At 50.3% G+C, this 19225-nt stretch overlaps 1 protein-coding gene across 9 annotated transcripts in view; it reads right to left on the bottom strand.

Annotated features, from left to right (window-relative positions):
• Positions 1 to 19225, bottom strand: part of ERI3 (ERI1 exoribonuclease family member 3) — a 129750-nt gene that overhangs the window by 53127 nt on the left and 57398 nt on the right. For all 9 annotated transcript variants that reach the window (XR_003433267.1, XM_027108775.1, XM_027108776.1 and 6 more), the window contains one exon: positions 8668 to 8740. Coding sequence is in view for 8 of the 9 variants with exons in the window: in XM_027108775.1 (XP_026964576.1) it covers positions 8668 to 8740 (73 nt within the window). In the remaining variant the exon portion in view is untranslated. The remainder of the gene's footprint in view (positions 1 to 8667; positions 8741 to 19225) is intronic.

Raw genomic sequence — 19225 nt, 5'->3', positions numbered from 1 at the left:
AGGGAGATGAGAAGAAAGAAGACAGTCTCTCTAGCTCCAGCTGCCCTGACTCCAAATATAGCACTGGTCCCTCTGCTACCTCTGGACTACGTCCCAAGAGCTCATTCCTAAGGGCAGATGTTACAGAGGATGGGATGAAAGGAGAAAGAGCTCAGGATGTGGAGTCTTGAGGCCCAGGTTCTAGTTTCAGCTCTTCAATCCAAAGCCTCCAGCTCCCAAGCTGGCCCCTCCCAGGGTTTCAGCATCAAATCCAGTGGCAAACCCTCAGGGCTGCGCTCCCACTCGGCCTCTCCTTGTCCCGTGCCTGTGCCCCCGCCTCTCCCACATTTACACCTGGTGCTTTTGTGTCCTGTTCTCTTTGCACATATTTCTTCCCAAAGACAGTTAGAGGCCCTCATCTACCTGACCTCAGAGCTGGCTCCCCTCAAGATGGCAGCCCATGTGCCCAATGCCCCACGGACAACGCTCTGTACTTTGGTTGATGCCAAAGACCTGCGCCACAGCCCCAGTCTCGTCCTGACCACTGAGTGGTCCAGAAGCATGTCTCAGTGCAAGCCCTCCTCCATCCAAAACAAACACAAAACAAACACCTGGCAGGGCCCCTACATCTTCAAACCTCTCCTGGTTTTCATTTTTGTTTTGTTCTTGTTTTCTCCAAATAGCCCCAATCAAGGGGCTCTGCGGCAGGCACCATGCAGCCACCACTGTATGAAGAGTCCCAGCCTCTGTCAGGCTGCCTATCACTTGAGCAGCTCTATCCCCACAGCTCCAAAATAGTGACCTGACCAGCAGAGTTCCAGACACTTTCAGTCCAGACGGCTTCCCAGCTAGCTCAGCCCACTCGCTGGAGCCTCCACTCTGCACCATCCCGACCTGCTGACCTGCCTATGGCCCCCAGCAAAGAACTTCATTAAGGCTGAGAATTTATTCCTCCATAAGCCCTTAATTTATTACTGCGCTGATTGGGACTCTGAACACTCCAAGGTCAGGAAAAGTCGTACTCAGTCGTAGACACCAACCCTCCCTTCAGCAGTTTCTCCTGCTGTCGGCTCCCAGGGGAGGGGGAGACAGAAATTCTTCTTGGAGAGACCCAAGAAGGTCTCCTCTCCTTTCACAGCTGGTCCCAACCCCATCATCCCCTTCAGGGCACGCAGATATTGTAGCAGGTCGTATAGCACACATGGCAGAGGAAAAGTGGAGCAGCAATCTTCACACCCTGGTTCATCTGGCTCTGTCAAATCCTAGGTGACCTCCAACCCTACAACTTCCGAGCATGGCTGGCTGAGCCCTGTCTGCCAGGACTGACTCAGAATCCTCCGAAGGCTGCTGCCTGCCTGCTTCCCCAAAAGCCCATCCAAACAGGCCCAGGGACCAGAGGGAATTCCAGACCATTTGTGAGTGTATGTGCACGTACTTGCATGGCTTGGTCTGACTGTCCGTGAATCGTGTATGTGGAGGCATGCATTTATACATACATTTATACCTATGTGTCCTGCGTATGCAGTGAATATATATGTACTATGTGTGCATGTGTATATCCACATACTCACATCCTTTTGGACCTACCCATTTCTTGACCTCTTATTTACACTAACATTCTCCTCCTCCTAATCTTAGCTACCCACCCCCATGGGCACAGCTTGGAGCCTGCCAACACTTAGAACTGCCCCATCTCTGAAATCACTAATTCAGACATGCTACTTTCCAACCATAATCTCTTATCCTTTCATCTGGCATGCTCAACTATAGCCGGTATACCTGTTCCCCATCTTACTGGGACCTCTCTACTTTTTCCATATCCGTCAGGCCCCGTGCTGTCTTCATTTCCCTCAACATCCAGCTTAAATCCCACATTCCATCTTGGCAACCACTGTCTTGACAATATCTTCAACTCCTTTGTTCCTTTCATCCCACCCCTTGGGAAAATCTCTACTATGTATGAATCTAAATGTCTGCTTTCTGCATGCCCACAGCCAGGCAGCTGAGCTTTGCTAAAGGAAAGCCACACAACTGAACAGAGAGGTTCCACTGTGAATTAATGTCACCAACGTCAACTGGACCCGCACCACTGCCTAGAAATCCGACTATACTTCTCAAGTAAGATCATATTGCTATTCTTTACTAAAACTACAGCAATCCTTTTCCACTTTCTGCAGACCTTCCCAGCCCTCCTCTATTAGTTATCAGCAAATGACTGATCTACTTCACAGAGAAAAACAAAAGCCTCGGATGGGAACTACTACTTGTCATCACCAAATGCACAAGCCTACCTGCATCTGTCTGCACCCATCTACCTCTCCTTACCCCATAATGACGGAAGAGGGGACCGTCCTCCTGAAGACAGCCAGTGTCAAGAACCTGGGTTTTCCATACCATCTCCTGTCACCTTCTCAGAGACCTCTCTCACTCCTATATTTCGACCCTTCCTTCTCTAATATACAAACGAGCACGTATGTCTTTCACCTTAAAACACAAAACCTGCCTCAACTCCACAGCTGCCCCACCACAGCCCTTACCCTTTCTCTCTCCTTCAAAACCACATTTCTGAAAAAGTTAAAATTTCTGTCTCCTCATTTACTCCCCAGTTCACTCCAACTTGGCTCCTATCCCTATCATGCCATCCAGAGGTTTTACCAGAGTCACCAAGGTCCCTGAGCCCAGGTCTGGCACTCATATTTCAGTCTTTACGTTATGTGGCTCGCTCTGAGCAGACCAGTGCTTTTCTTTGGAAGACACTCTTGGTGTCTACGGCATCACACTCTCCTGGTCTACCTCTTCTTCTATCATTCTTTTACCCTCTCTTTTTTATTGTTTACTCTCTTGAGCACAGAGCCAGGCAAAACTAAATTTAAGTTCTAGCTCTGCCATGTGCCAAAGTAAGACACTGAGCAAATTTCATCATCACTCTGTGCCTCAGTTTTCTCAACCTTAAAATGCAGAAAATAATAGTAACTACTGTGCAGGGCTGTGAAGCTTAGATAATGGGTTAGATAACGAGTGCAGTGTCTGGCACAGCACTGTCCAATGCAAACATACCGTGAGCCACGTAAGCAATTTATGAACTGAATGCCCAGCTCAAGTAATAAGAAACAGATGAAATTAATTTTAAGAATATGTTTTATTTAATTTGGTATATCCAAAGATTACCATCTCAACAGGGACTCAGTATAAAAAAATTATTAATGAGGTATTTTGTATTTTTTCATACTTAAGTGTGTAATTTACACTTATGACACACCTCAACTGAGATGCTAAATCTTCATCAGAGATACCTGATCTGTATTGAGACTTTAAACAATTAACAGTTGAAAATACAGATTTACCAATCCAGTGTGTTCTAAATATACTGAAAAGTTCTTCCTGAAAGTTTTTAACTTTCATTTAAATTAATTAAAATTAAATAAAATTTAGAATTTGTTCGTCAGTCATATCAGCTACATTTCAAGTGCTCTATTGCTACAGGTGGCTAATGGCAACTATACTGGACACAATAGATCTAGCGCATGAAATGCAATCATTAAATAAGAAATATTACTACTAGTGACCACTCCTCCTCCTTCTCTAGTTCTGACTCTTCCTCCTCTATGTATCAAACATTGGTATTTCCCAGTGTTCTGTCCTAGGCTCTCTTTTCTTCTCATCTTATTCATGCCATTCCCATGGCTTCAATTATCATTCACATACCAATAATGCCCCCAAATCTGTTATCTCTTACCCTGACCTTATCCCTGAGCCCCAGACCTATATATTTAAATACTTTCTCAACAGCTTCACAAGAATGTCTCAAAGCCATCTAAACTCAACATGTCCCACACTGAATTCACCTTCTCTTCCAATCCCCAAACTTCTCCTCCTTCCATTATCTCAGTAAATGCATTCCAACTCTCCCAGTTGCTTACATCATAAACCTTGGGAGTCATGATGGTCTTCTCCTTCATCCTCAACCCTCACAGCCAGTCAGTCACCATTTCCTATCTATTGTACAGTCAATTCTGCTGTAACACTCGTTTTGAAAGAGCAAATTTGTTCCAGGGCAACTGAAGTATTAGGGAACGATTTAGCATAACGCACATTGTGCATTCGTGTGAGACTTTGTCCTTAAGCAATACAAGATAAACACCCAGCTGAACAGAGCTGTGTAAGAATAAACAAAATGACACATGCGTACACCTCAAACATATACCAGCTACCTGGATCACCACATGTGCTACAAGCCACAACCGTCTGATTACAATCTCTCATTTCAGAGAATTCTCTTTCCGCCACTTCACAATTACTCACAAGCTACAACCCTTCTCATGCCCACTTCCACAAGCAAACTTCAAGTTTTTTTCAAGGTAAAATGCCATATTTATCATAGTATTTATGTATTTCTTAACCATTTAATACGTGTAAAATCACGCTACCCATAATTTTTATTTTATTAGATTCCCATCTTTTTTCATGTGTCGCTGATGAAGTTTGTGAGTACTGTGCACCTAACCCCATTTTTATTGCACAACTTTCCATAGCACGGTGATTGGGGGGAGGTATATGTTGCATCACAGCAGAACTGACTATACCATTTAACACTCCAGATTCAGTCAATTTCTCTGCATTTCCACTGCTAACAATTTAATCCCAGTAGCTATAATCTTTCACTTGGAATGGTCCAATTCTCTGGTTCTCAACCAGGGACGGTACCTCCACTCCCACAACATCCAGGCCACCGGAAAAGTATGTGTCTGACGAGGGGGAGGTGGCATTTTTAGTTGTCACAGTGACTTGGAGAGGTGCACTAGTGGTTTCAATGAACAGGGACTGGGGATGCTGCAAGTTCAGCAATGTTGCCCACATGATGATGTGCCCCATCCCAACACGCCAACTATAGCCCCATTAAGAAAAACCAGTACTGGTCCCCTATATCTACTCCTAGCTCTCTCTACACTGCAGCCAGAGAGACTTTTCTCAAAATGCAAATCAGATGATGCCTCTCCTATGTTCAGTACCCTTTAATTGCTTCTCCTCGCCCTAAGGATAAAGATCAAAATCTAAAGTCTGGTCTACAGACTCCCCTCCAGTTTCATCTTATGTCAGCCTTCTCTCTTCCCCACTTTCACTGTGCTTCAGGTAGTCACTCATTCAACAAATAATGATTAAACATCTACTGTGTGCCAGGAACTATGCAAAGTGATGAAGACAGAAGAGTAAACAGAAGAGACAAGTTCTTTGGCCCCCAGAGAACTTACATTCTACTTTCATGAAGCTGCCAGGCTTCTCTTCACCCCAGGGCCTTGCCACGTGTGGTTCTCTGCTTAGCCAATTCCTGCTCATCCCTCAGGTCTCAGCTTAGACTCCCTTCCTCCCTCCACCCCACTAAGTCAGGTCCCCTTGTGATGTGATTCCATGAGTCTGAACTTTTTAGTGTTATAACACAATTGAAATTGTTTGTTTAACATCCATCTCTTCTGTGATATCCCCAGGGCCCAGCACAGTACCTGGAACATGGAAGGCGCTCAAAAATATTTTGCTTATTGATGCAGATGTGTATGTTTATATATGTGCATGTGCCCTTACATTTTATGAATATGTATATATAAACACATTCGTGTCTGTGTATATTTTCAGATATTTCTGCAGGTGAATATGTGTACACACATGTATCCAAGTATGGATACATACATACAGTTTTGGGTATGCTCGCTTGAGTGTATTCATTCACATGGGTACACGTGTATATTTGTGTGTGTGTGTGTGTGTGTGTGTGTACTCTTCTGGCCCCTCAGTGACAGCTCTGACCTCCTGGAAGCCGCTGGAAGCAGGGCCCCAAGTCCTCTCTAAGCTGACAGTTCAATGAGAGTATAGATCATTCAGTGACATTCCAAATGTCAGCAAACACTGGCTTGCGCCTCTCTGCTACAAGGAAAGTAGGTGGAGACGGGAGATGTGGAAACCTGGCCCTAGAAAAGTTGTCCTTCCCTGACGCAGCCCACACCGCCTCTGGACAGGAAAGGGCATCTGAAAGATAACATTCTGCCTCTTCTCAGACTGGAAGCCTTAGTCAGTCAGTGCAGACCGTTGTAACCTCAGTCCCAGGTACTCACTCAGCACGTCTAGGTGGCCAAGCAGACCAGGACCCTCCCCATTCTTTTCATGGGGCAAAGCCCTGCTGGGGGGTTGAGAGGAGAGGACAGGAAGGGAAGCGGGTAGGACAAAGTAAGATCAAGGATGGGAGAGGAGCCTGTAGACAGCCAGGGCCTGGTCCCACGTGGGGACAGAAGGCAGGAATGAGGCTTTTACATGGTACTCCCACAACCCTGGAAATGGCCTCTCTGGCTTAGCTTTTATCACTGCTCTTTTAAAGGGTGCAGGAATCTTTGTGCAACCTGCCCTGAGTCACGCAGTATTAAGATCAGAAAGATTGCCATGTGCCTGGACCTCTGGGGCCCTGCAGCCTCCCTGTCTTGCATGGCTGCTGGCAAGGACTGGAGTTCAGTCATCTTTCCTGCTGGGCCCTTAAGCACAGCTGGAACACCATGTGGCTGCAGGGCAGAGAGGAAGGGGTGAGACCTCTGGTTTTTCTTAGACCTGCTCCGTCTACCTCCCAAGAGGCGATCACAGAGTCCTCAGTTTCCCCTGGTACCCACTCCCCGCTCCATGGCCCAGCACAGTCTGGCAGACAGGCAAGCTGAGCAGGCTCAGCACAGCCGCCTCCACTGCCAGCAGCACCGAGGTGGTCCCAAGTGGCAATGTTATCACACGGGTCAGCTGCTTTCCTGCCTCTCTGCCAAAGAAGCTAGAGGCAGGGAGTTATCCATACACCAAAACGTCTAGTGAACTTCACAGAGCAATTGTTCATGGTCAGCGCCTGCCTCGCTTGGTGGGGCCTTCACATTGCATTTGCCGAGGCCAGCAAGCAGCCTCAGATGCACTCTGACAGCTGGCACGCCGTCTTCCAGGAGCACAGGCCTGGCCACACCCGCACGCGTAGCCCTGCCAAGGCCCGCGTGAGAGGGCCTCTCTGGAGCCAGCTCTCAGAGATCAGTCAGCCAGCCAGCAATTGTTCACTGAGCACACACTCTGCACCTAGCCTGGATCTGGCCACCGGGGACACAGAGAGGAACCAGACTCAGTCTTTGTGCTTCGGATGGACACGTCTGCAAGGAAACACACAGACTCAGTTTCAACCCTCGAAGATCACTGATATCCAGAGTGGCAAGGAGCCTCACGGCAAGAGTTCGACTGCAAAGCTTCTCAGTGGAGGTGAGACCTGAGCTGAATCGTCAAGGAGAGGGAATAAGGCCGATGAAGATGACTGGGGGCACTTCAGAGGGAAGGCTATAGGCCAAGGCCTGAAGGCAGGACAGAGCCTGGCCTCCTCAGCCAAAGCTGGGAGGTAGTAAGCAGCTGTTGTTCAGCTGCAAGGGAGATCATCGGGAGAGGTGGGGAGGGGTCGAAGCACAGACAAGCCAGAGGGCAAAGGACCCGTACACCAGGGAAAAGCAAAGGAGTTCACAAACACTGCCACAGAGAGCGGCTGCCCTGAGACGTACGGAACAAAGTCCAAGGTCATTGTCTTCCAGTGCTCCTCCAAATGCTCACTTAGCTCCAGCCCTCACACACACCAAAGGCAGGCTGCTCCCCCTGCCTCGAAGCCCCCTCTCCTCCTCAGATCCAAATCCCACCTCCCTTGAATGCCCAGTTCAAGACCCAAATCCCCACGATACCAGCCGGAGCCTCCAACGACCTCTCCCTTCTCTGGGCCCCCCGGGAGCCACTACTCTGACCTCTGGTGTGTTCTCCCTTTGCTCAGCTTCCTGGGAGGCACTGAACGGCATGGGGTTCCTGGGGCTGCCCCAGGTCTGTTGCCCTTACATCACAGGGATTAATGGGAGTCAGTCTCCCTAGTGGCCTGGGCCTCCTAGAGCCAGGATCCTATCAGAGCAGGGGTCTGCAGTGTCTATTCCTATACCTCCCTTCTTGTGCTTACCTAGGAAGGACAGCACACACTAGGAGAGTACAGTTTTCTGGGTGATTCATTCTCTGCCAGGCCCACTTTCCTAGCTACACAGGGTCCCTCCCAGTCCACAGCCTCAGCGCCCACTCCCCAGGTGCTTAGTGCTACATGAGTGCCAGTCTCTTCCCCCATGCTCAAAGGGAAGTGGGCTCTAGTGTCCACAGCCCTTCTCACATGAGCAAGCTCGGCTGGGGCTAGACAGGACCAAAGCCCGCCTGAACCAACTCTACCTCCCAACCCGAAGGAGATACCAGGGCCAGTCAGGAGGCTCAGAGGCCACACTCATGATCACTCATGATACTTTCCCAGAGGCTGAGCTAGGACCACCTCCCTCCCAGAGGCAATGCAGCTCAGCCCAGAGGTAGAGCTCCAAGCAAGAACCTGGAAACTACCTTTAATCGGGACTTCTCTGCACATCTGGGTTAACACCAAGGAGGGCAGTGTCAAACTCCACCCCGCAGCCTGGTCCCCCAAGCAGCTCCCCACTCCCAGAAATAACCACAACCTTCCAGCACACATTAGCTAGGGAAGGGTATTGAGAAAAGAGAAGAAAAGAAAAGAGATGAGAACAACAAGATGAAAACAGCAATGAGAAAAGAAAGAAAGAGAGGGGGGTGGTCTGAGGCAAAGGAGAACCAGAGGAAGGATGGAGCGGGACTCAGACACAGTACCTTTTTCAGATTAATCCACTGCTTGAAGTAATCTGCCACTGGCAAGCCCAAGTACTGGCACTGGCCCGGGAGCCTGAAGAAAGGGAGGAGAGAACAAGTTGAGCACCCATGTACCAGGTACGGAGTCTTAAAACAGGAAATCCAATAAAGTCTGTAAGACAAAGTGACCTCAAACGCTAACCCACTAGCCGTGGGTCCTACCCCACCCAAGAAAGGCACCCCACCTCCAGCACTCTGGACACTGGGCTCCAGATGCAGCCCTCAGATTCAACTGTGAGAACCTGGAGACTCTATTCAAAATGACATCAGCCGCACTGCTTTCTGATGGCCTACAACATTCTAAGTGTCTTACTTACATTCTCACGTTAATTCAGAGAGATGCCGTGAGGTGGGTAGATCTGTATATATTATAGATGAGGCAAAGATTCAGAGGGGTTACCTAAGAGTCCACAGCTAAAACATGATAGTGCCAAGAACTGAACCCGGGTCTGTCTCACTCCAAAGCCTATGTTCTTTCCAATGCACCAGGATATTGTCGCCATCTTGTTACACAGAGAGGCAGAGATGTAAGATAGGAGGAGAGAGAGGAAGAGCATGTGATTTAGAGATAGTTGGGCAGGGGCTTCAGCTCACACCTAAGTCTCAAGCAATAGGCTTTCTGTGATAGAGAAGAGACCATACAGAGGGCTAAAAAGAAGTCAGAATCTAAACCAAGAACCTGTTCTTGTTTTTTCTTTAAATCATAATTTATAAATTACCTCCCCTTCCAGCTGATGATGCCGTTTTGCCGACACAAATCCATTCAGCCAAACACTGATGTTTTACAATAACAGTCACTTAGGCCTCAAAAAGTAAGACTGAACTCCTGCACATAGGGGCTCACAGTTTGTTCAATGGAATGCATAATAAAAGAAATAGATAAAAAGCCTTAAGTTGGCACTTCCCTGGTGGCGCAGTGGTTAAGAATCCGCCTGACAATGCAGGGGACACGGGTTCGAGCCCTGGTTCGGGAAGATCCCACATGCCATGGAGCAGCTAAGCCCACGCGCCACAACTACTGAGTCTGCGCTCTAGAGCCCACAAGCCACAACTACTGAAGCCCGCACGCCTTGAGCCCGTGCTCCTCAACAAGAGAAGCCATCACAGCGAGAAGCCCACGCACCGCAACGAATAGTAGCCCCCGCTCACTGCAACGAAGAGTAGCCCCCGCTCGCCACAACGAAGAGTAGCCCCCGCTCCCCACAATTAGAGAAAGCCCACGCGCAGCAACGAAGACCCAAGGCAGCCAAAAATAAATAAACTTTACAAAAAAGCCTTAAGTTGCAGCACTGGGGTACATGGAAGGATGGTGGAGGATACTAGAAATATCAGCTGGGGAAGATCACGGAGTTTTCTTGCTGAGAGGAGTTGGCCACAGGCAATAGAGAGACTCAGAAGAGTTGTGATTTACAAAGACTGTTCTGGGGGCAACAAAAACAATACATTAAAAAGGCTGAGTAGTAGCCAGGAGACTAGACACTAGCCATAGAGACAGCGAGCCAGCAACAGGAAAAGATATAAAGGAAGCCTTGGTGACCAAATGGGACATGGGGCCCAATGAGAGAAAGCAGTAGAACCCAATTCAGAGGTGTGTGGCTTGGCTTGCTTCATGCTACTCACTGAGACAGGTACAAAGACAAAGTTAGGGGCGCAGAGAGCATATCTAATGGATGAAGCAGACCAGCATTTAGTCAATTTCATTATTGTTTTTAAATTTTCTTCATACAGTGTCTCCCTAAACCAGGGTACACTGCTCCCACTGCCTCGCCCCTACCACCCCACAGGATGAAGGCATGAGTTTGGGAATGCAGCTTCAGATATACACCTGACGTGTGCTAAGCACTCAACATCTGTTGAGTCTGAGGTGCCTAGGAGACATTTGGCAGTGGGGACGATGTCTAAGAGGCAGATGGATACCCAGTTTTAAAGACAGGTCGGGACCGGAGATATAAATTGCTAAGTCATTAATGTAATTTAAGTAAAATTAAAGCCATAAGAGTAGACGAGATCACCTGGGAAGAGTGTGGAATGAGATGAGCAGAGAGCCCAGGCTAATGTCTCATAAGTTTTGTTGAGCTAAAATGAAACCAGGCCACCCCTACCAGACCATCAACACAGACAAGGAACTCACTACTACACACAGCAGTCGGCTCTAATTTTGGATTCCTTCAATTCTCAGAACAGCCTTCCTTAATACTAAACTAAAATCTGTCTCTTGTAACTTCTACCCATGAGTCTGAGAAATGTCTTTAGAAACTACAGAGAATGACTTCTATCTCTTCCTTGCAGAACCCTCCCAAGATCTGAGCCTAGGGAGCTTCCTCAGAGTTCCCTTCTCCAGGTCGCACAGCCTCAGCTCCTTTGAGAATTCTGTAGGAGATAATGTACCATGAGTCGGGACTCACCCAACCCACTCCGTGTCCAGAGGGCAAGGCTCCTGGACCTTTTTCAGGGTATCAGATAGCCAAGGTCACACATGCTCTTTGGACCCCACTTCACATCACCTGTGGTCAACCTAAATGATGATGAAAGCAGGCTTACCCTTTCTGGAATATTTATAACTGATTTTTGAGCTTAAAAAGCAGGTCATTAAAAAAAAAAAAAAAAAAAAGCAGGTCATTAGTGTCAAATGCCAGAGTGGTCAAGCAAGATAGAGCTGAGAAAAACCCAATGAATTTGGCATCGGTGGGCTGGTGGGGACAGAAGGCAGCAGGCGACGTGCCGAAGAGTGAGAAGAGATAAGAAAGTGGAGATCACAAGCACAAACTCCTTTTTCAGGAGGCTTGGCAAAAAGAAGCCAGTCGAAATGACTTGTTTCTACCCTAGAAAGCGTTAGGGCAGTCAGCCTTCCATCCATTACGCTTCAGTTATTTGACAGACACTAGTTGGAAGCCAGTGCCCATGGTTCAGGTGGTAGAGTTAAGGATTTACTTTTCTAAGACCTGAGACACCCTTCCAAGGGAAGGTTCCTCTCAACACCCAGGTGGCACAGTGACATGAACTACAACCAGTCAACTTCCTGGGAGGGAGATTCTGGCTGAGGCCAAGATGACGAAGGGGTATCCATGTAGGATGTCCCCATGGGGGAACCAAGGACCAAGATTGTAAGGAAATGAGGCAAGATTTTGAAAGATGAAAGGTAGCTTTAGGAACTGGAATGTGGTTGCCTAAGAAGCAGAACGGTAATGTCTGGATAATTTTCTTATTCCCTTCAATTTTTCTTTCATGTTCCTTATCCTTGGTATTTGTCAAATGCTTGCTCAGGTCAGCTATTTTTTTTGCGGTACGCGGGCCTCTCACTGTTGTGGCCTCTCCCGTTGCGGAGCACAGGCTCCGGACACGCAGGCTCAGCGGCCATGGCTCACGGGCCCAGCCGCTCCGTGGCATGTGGGATCTTCCCGGACCGGGGCACGAACCCACGTCCCCTGCATCGGCAGGCGGACTCTCAACCACTGCGCCACCAGGGAAGCCCCTCAGCTATTTTTGAAGAATCATATTAAGACCTGTGAGTGAAGGGGGCTACCAGAAGCACCAGAATCTGCAAAGGAGCAGGTTAGGGGACTGGCCAGCAAAAGGCAAGGGTCCTGGGTCATCTATCATACTCTCCCTTAGCCAAGCCCAGCACCCTCTGATTCTTTTAGTTGACACAGGCCAGGAGTGCTTTTGGCTGGCTGGTCCTGGGAGAGGGAAGGGCTCCCTCTTCAGCAGGATTTCAAAGGCAGATATCAGCTGTAGGCTTCTCTACCCAGGTAGGAAGGGTCTAGCTCAGTAGGATCCTGCCTGTTTCTCTTGGTGGAGGACCTATACCAGAGTGGCCGCACTGAGGACAGACTAGACAGATTGTCAGGCTGGAGACTCAGCTTCAGATATGGCTCAGCCGCATCCACAGTGCTGCCTGGGCCCCCTGGCTGACTGAAGCAGAGGGAGGCGGGACCATCATTCTCACTCGGGGCCCTGGTCACTTGCAGGTACACATGTTGTTTGCAGACTCACAGGCATTCAGGTTGTTGAGTCCTCCAGCTAACGGGAGGTCCTAACTATGGGACTTCAAGATACAAGCAGTACAGTTATAGCAGGACCCAGGCCTATCTTCACAAGAGACACAGAGCCGTATGCCAGAACTTGAACTCCCAGGTGCCTCGTGGGAAGACAGCTACACATTTCTATGACAGAACCCTAGCCCAGCTTAGAGAGCACCAAGAGAAACCCTGTGAGGAAGGTAGGTTAGAGAAGTTGTCATCCCTTCATAAAAGAGGAAACTGATGCCCAGAGAAGAAAAAGGATTTGCTTAATCAGACAACAAGCCAAGGGCAGAACTAGAAATGGGATCTAAGTCTTCTGACTACACAAGGCATCAATCATATAGATGCAGTCTTTGCAGTCCCTGGGAAGGCAAGGCCTGGGACTTTAGAGGGTCAGGCAGCATGGTGGTCAGTGCTCAAGGTCACACCTGGGTCCACGGTTCTTAGGAGCCTAAGGCTAGGGTCAGTGGGTACCAGTGGGTACACGGTTCCACCAATTTGGAAAAGAAAAAGGCAAAAGTCACCCTGGCACAAAGGGCCTGAATGCTGTGAGTTCCTACCAGATACTGATCCCAGGAAAAGAGCCACTGGCAGTGGGCCCTGGACTAGCCTACGGGCATGAACGTGCAGGCAGGTTTATGGTGCCCAGGTCTCCAGGCAGCTGGGATCACTGGGCACAGAGCTCCTCAGCTGCCCAAACATCATCTGGCCATGCTTATTACTGCTGCCCAATGAAATTTTATGCACCAAGTCCACAGGTGTGATTTCCCCTTCTTTATGAGGGTCGGAATGACATCACTGATGGCCAATAGAAAAGAGCCAATTATGTCCAGGCCATAAGAAGGAATGGGATTTTTTTTCAACCAAATCAAAACTTCCTTCAGCTTCGTGAATGCAAAGGGCCCTCTTTAAGGAAGCAAACCCCCCCCACCAACCCCAGTCCTGCCTGTGGCTCTAAACCAAGGGATGTGATTGCTTTCCAAGTACTACGGGGCCTGAGGCCAGAGAGGGGCTCTGCCTTTGGCGTTTACCATGTGGCCCTGCTCTTACCACACTGGCCCCTTAGGGTCATCAGAACCCACTGTGAAACCCTCTTGCTGATGCTTGACTGACTCCCTGCTGCTCCATCCAGGGGGGCATTAGAAAAGATATGGTACTCCTCAAGTTCCTTTATTACTCCCGCTAAATAACAAAAAAAGCAAAGAAAGCCCTCTCCTACGTAGAAAGAACAGTATGGGAGGAATAGAGGTGTAAGAAACAGCCCCCCGCCCATACAGCACAGAGCAAAAGGAGCCCCTCATCCAGCCCTACCACCTGCAGCCCAGCACTTGGGCTAGGTCCAGACAGCCCTGATGGCAAACAGGTGTGACCAGCTCAGCGCCAGCCAAGGCAGGGGACTAGCTCATTAAGGGAACTTCACCCTTGCTAATGGGTATGGGCGGGATGAAGCCACTGTTAGCAAGAGCTCAGGTTTGAAGACTGGGTGAAGTAGAGCTGGGGGGCTCTGCTAGAACTACTAGGCTTGAGTCGATGGGGCCAGCAGCATCCATGGAGGTCTGACAAACAGACTGGCAGACACCAAGAGCCAGGACCAGCAGGAGAGCAGGCACCAGTTCTGGCAGAGGTCACGGACACTCTTCCTTCTGTGCTTCTCTCTCTGCAAGTCTTAGGGAAAACTCTAAACTGGGGAGATGCAGGTCACTCTCAAGCCCTTGAAGAGGAGGAAGTCAGCTGAACTGGAGGCCATATTTGATCCCTCTCTGCCTCTCTGGAAAAGCTGTGGGACCCAGATCTCGGAGTGATGTAGGCTTTCAGTCCTGGTACTCAAACGCACATACTGCTCGCCTTCAGAGGGCAAACTATTTTGTGCCACCTGATATGCAAAAAAAGGGGAGTGTTGAGGTGCAGAGGCCAAGAGCAGGGAGAGAGGCCCTGTCTTCTTCAAAGTCACCTTGGAGCACGGAGGCATGGAAGGCCCAGCCTGGGGAAGGCGGAAGCAGCAGACCCAGCTGACCAGTCAGATGGGAGCTCCTGCCGAGGGGTCACCTATGAGGGGGGTTGGACTGGTTTCCACGAGGGGCTCCACACTTGCTCATTCTGATACAAACCTTCCCAAAGAATGCTGTCACTGGCTGTCCTGCATCTCAGAACCACCACACCTCCTAGGCTTGTCTCCAACTCCCAGGGCTGAACCTCAGGAAAGGTCCCCTTCCCCTGGGTCCCAGTCTGGGAGTCCTACTAGTCAGAGCCTCCCCAGTCAGCATGACGTGATTCTGCATCCAGCTCCGGCAGGCTACCCCAGCCGAGGCAGCACTTAGCTGGGGACGCAGCTCTTTGTCTCTCCTATTTCCGTTCCCCTACCCAGAGGAGATAAACAGACCCTGGGTGATAAACGGCCCGCCTTTCACGATCACTTTTCCTCAAGTTGAGGAGAGTAGCTGGTGATGGATGGGCTGGAATTTGGTTATCAGGAAGGGCTGTCAGCCAGAGGTGCCTATCTCCTCCCCCACTACGCAGGGCATCATTACGCTGTGGCGTCGAGGTAAAATACGAGCAAGGGGAGGGAAGGAAGGAAGAGCGGACGGCTGGGCTTCTCCACGGAGCCAACTGAGCTACAATGAGAGCAGGCACGGGGCTGGGACGTTAGTTATCTGCCTGTGACACCTTTTATCTCTGCACAAATTGGTCCTTCCACCCCCACTGCATCCTCTTATACAAACACAGGCAGGCACCATGTGTCACCATTGCAATCGCGTAGCAATTTAACCCGAATTAGTGAGGGGGTCAAACAAGGAAATAGGGGTTTCTCATTTCAACAGGTTCCTTAGTCTCTGCTCTGAACCACCACACTGGGGGGAGGAGGGTGGAGAGAGGCAGACTCATAATTGAATTCACTCACTTGGCCACTGCTGATGTATAAAAAATTAATGCTCAAGTCTCGTACTTATCAAAGCCAGTCAGTTTCCATCTCACCTGCAAGACGCACCATGGCAGAAGATACAGCCTGGCTGCCCTCCGCGGGCCGAATGCTCAGTGCTTTCCACCAGGGCAGGACTGGCAAGGACACGAAGGGAGAGAAAGGCGCTGCCCTGCACCAGCAACCCCTGCTAGAAGCCTACAGGATAGTGTGTAGGGTGTGGGGGAAGGATGAGGGCAATGGGGGTTACAGGAGGTGAGCACATGAAAGATGATCCTGGACAGTTCAAGAATACACTTCAGTCTACAGAGAGAAAAGGCATTCTGGCTCCACCCTCCACCAGGAGATGGCCAGTAACCCCTCTCTGTCCCACAGACACACACACACAGACACAGCTGCGCTGAAATGGAAGAAGCCAATGGGAGCACTGACAGCACTGACAAGGCTAAAAGAGCAGGGAGTGGAGGAGTCAGGTCTGTTCCCAAATCACTTCCCCCATGCAGACCCTGGAGCTAGAAGAGCCCCTGATGGGGGCGGGGGGAAGGAGAGCACAGTAGAAGCCCCACCAGGCACATGGCTCTGCCGCACTAAGAGACAGCTTGGTCAAGTGAACATGTGTCCTTGGGCAAGCTACATCACCTCCATGCCCTGCTCTGTGAAGGTTAAACGAGCCGGCCAAGGGAAACATACTTTATAAATAAGCACTTATAGAAGGGATTCTGGCTGTAAGGAGGTTAGCTGAGACCAAACCTGCCTTTGGAGATGCTTCCAGGCCACCTGCATTGAGAAGACAGTGCCTCGGTCCGGAAAAGGATTCTAGAGAAGTTTTCTGGGGATGACAGAGTAGGGAGGTCCCAGAACCATTCAACAGTTGCCAAAATGAATTCCAAGAAGCTTGGGGGTGAGGGGAGGAGCTGTGGATAGAGAAGCACCTTGGTACTCATTCTCCAAATCCAAAAAATCAGCACACAAATAGGAGGGAACAAAAGCCAAGGCCCCAGTCTGAGACACAAAGTGGGAGAACTTTCTGCCTGAATTTATACCACATATTTATGGGTATCACTGAGACCCAGGACGCTCAAGGAGTAGAGGCCAATCAAACCTGATTCCTATACTCAGGGAGCTTTCAGGACCACCTAGAAGATAACCACAGCATCAACTATAATGATCACTCCAGGAGAGACTACAGCAAAAGGGTCACTTCATTCCTGGGGATGGGAGGGCAATGCTGAGGAGCACTTACAGAGACTGAGCTTCAATCCCCTTTGCTATCACACACACACACACACACTCTCTCTCTCTCTCTCTCTCTCTCACTCCCTCTCTCTGTCCCTGCACTCTCCTCCTGCCCACAGCCTTGGGAGAACGCACTGCCGACTTCTCAGCCCACTTTGCCCCCACACTTGCCCCTATCCTCTGGGACGGCTGCAGGTTACAATTCCAACCACCAGCTTCAGAAAGATGATACACTTGCTGGAGCCTGCAAAGGGTCAGGAGAGAGTACTGTTTGAAATACCAGCGTGACAGCTGGCTCCTTGTCTGTCTCTTCCTCCCCCATCCCCCTCCCCAAACTTGTCATGGTACAAGAAGTCTATATGCAGCCCATCAGCTTTAAATATCAGTGTGCGTGAGGCAGGAGCACGAGAGCGAGGGAGCGGGAAGCAGACAGCGAGCGCCTCTGTCGCCACTGCCTGTCAGGGAACACTAATGAATTTCACTACCAGCAGCCATGCCTCAGATGGGGGTGAGGTGGGGGTGGGGAGTTTTCTAGGGAGAACACTCACAGTATTAAAACATCTCTTCCCAAAGCCCTGTTAATAAATGTCACTGCAGAGCCAAGAACTACGCCCCGCCACTAGGACTCAAGGCAAGGGAGGGGCTGGGACGAGCCCTCAGGTCCTCCCAAACAGGAAGGGGAGTGCAAGTATGAGGCTGGAGGGAGCCAGCTGAGCCCCCCAATTAAGAGGGTGACCACTATCACCCGTGCTCATCTGATAAAGGCCTTGGGATGCTTGGTTGAGAGGACTAGGAGGACAAGAAGGAAAGGCCTCGCGCTGGGAGAGAGTACCAGTGGTGCGGCCCCAGCCAGACTCACTCCCCACCCCACTTCCCATCAACTTCAGCCAACTCACTACACTTGAGGCCCCAGGAGGTACAAGGGGCTCCAGGCCATCTTTCCAGATCTAGGGGAGGTGGGGTGAGGAAACTCAGGCACCAGTCCCAACAAGAAGCTACTTCCCCAAAAGATGTCAGAAGCCAGAGCTTGTTATACGCTCCCTTTCATAGATGAGGAAATGGAGGCTGAGAGTGGTAATGTGACTTTCCCAAGGTCCTACAACTAGTAGGTAATGGAGCCAGGACTCAAACCCAGGTCTCTTTCAATCCTAAAGGTCCTGTTCTTTCCACAATACCACACAGCTTCTCTGAGCAGGGGCTGATCACCTCACTGGCTCCTGTGTGTCCTCTATTGCCAGGCCCTGCCCTGCCCCTCCCCCCCCTCCCACTGGTACACATGCACCTCTGGCCTGGCATGGGCCACAGCTGCCATGTAGCGCAGGGCTGGGCCTCAGGCCAGGGTGAACCCAGCCTGGCAGAGAAAGCCCTGGGCCTGAGCCAGGCCGTCACCTGGGAGTCTCCACAGCCCAGAGGGCACGGCTGCAGGCACAAGCCTTCCCTCGGGTGCTCTCCGCACAGCTCTGATCAGCACTGTCTGATCTGGCAGCGACCTGCTGTGCAGGGGGCAAATGACATTTAATTTCCTCTTGGTTTCCCTATGGTACAGACGAAAGGCCGTCACCTGCGTCTGGGTCTGGCAGCACAGCTGGAAGTGTTCCCAGACATGCTGCACTGGAGAGTTCCCAAACAGAAACCAGAACGCAGGCGGTTTCTGCGTTCTGCAGAGGGACGCCCCGTAGGCCAAGCTGCCCGTACTCCCAGAGAAAACCAACCTCAAATCCCCATTGGCAAGCAGATGCTTGAAGCCTCCAAAAGGCACCGTATATGTACAGAGCACCTCCCTGCTCCACCGCTTTGTGGCCCACCTGCCACCTGTCTCTACTCCCATTTCTTCCACACGGAGCCCACAGAAATAACCACACAAAGCACACAAGAGCCACAAACACCCTGGGGAACAGCCTAACATGCACCTCCCCAGTGCCGCAAAACCAAATACTGTGTATCTCGCCAGCCCCTCTGGTGAAACAATAAGACAAGTGCCTCTTTGGAGTCCCTCCCGCTGCAATTCTTCCAGGGAAAGGGCACAGTACCCCACCTGTTGCGGCTGCGAAAAGTGCTGGAGCGGCCACCAGGGCCGGCCAGCCCCCTTTCCCAGGTGGAATGGCAGAGGCCCCAGCAGGCAGCAGGGAGTAGGGTCCGGGGAGGAGAGTCAGCAGGTGACAGGAGGTTTCCAGGGTACTCTGGTCAGTGTCTTGGCTGGTGAGCTATTCTCTTTTTGGCTCAGGCACTCCGTAGCAGTTTGAGTGGTCTTCAAGATACCTCATTCATCCCCCACCAGAGGCTCCCCCTGGCCTATGGCCATCTTGACCCTTTGCCTGGGCTGCCTTTGTGTGGCCTACAATGC

The sequence above is a fragment of the Aethalodelphis obliquidens genome, unplaced genomic scaffold (genome assembly GCF_003676395.1).
Source record: "Aethalodelphis obliquidens isolate GAN/ISIS:26980383/991018 unplaced genomic scaffold, ASM367639v1 scaffold9, whole genome shotgun sequence".
NCBI lineage: Eukaryota > Metazoa > Chordata > Mammalia > Artiodactyla > Delphinidae > Aethalodelphis > Aethalodelphis obliquidens.
This window is presented reverse-complemented; position numbering and strand designations above follow the sequence as displayed.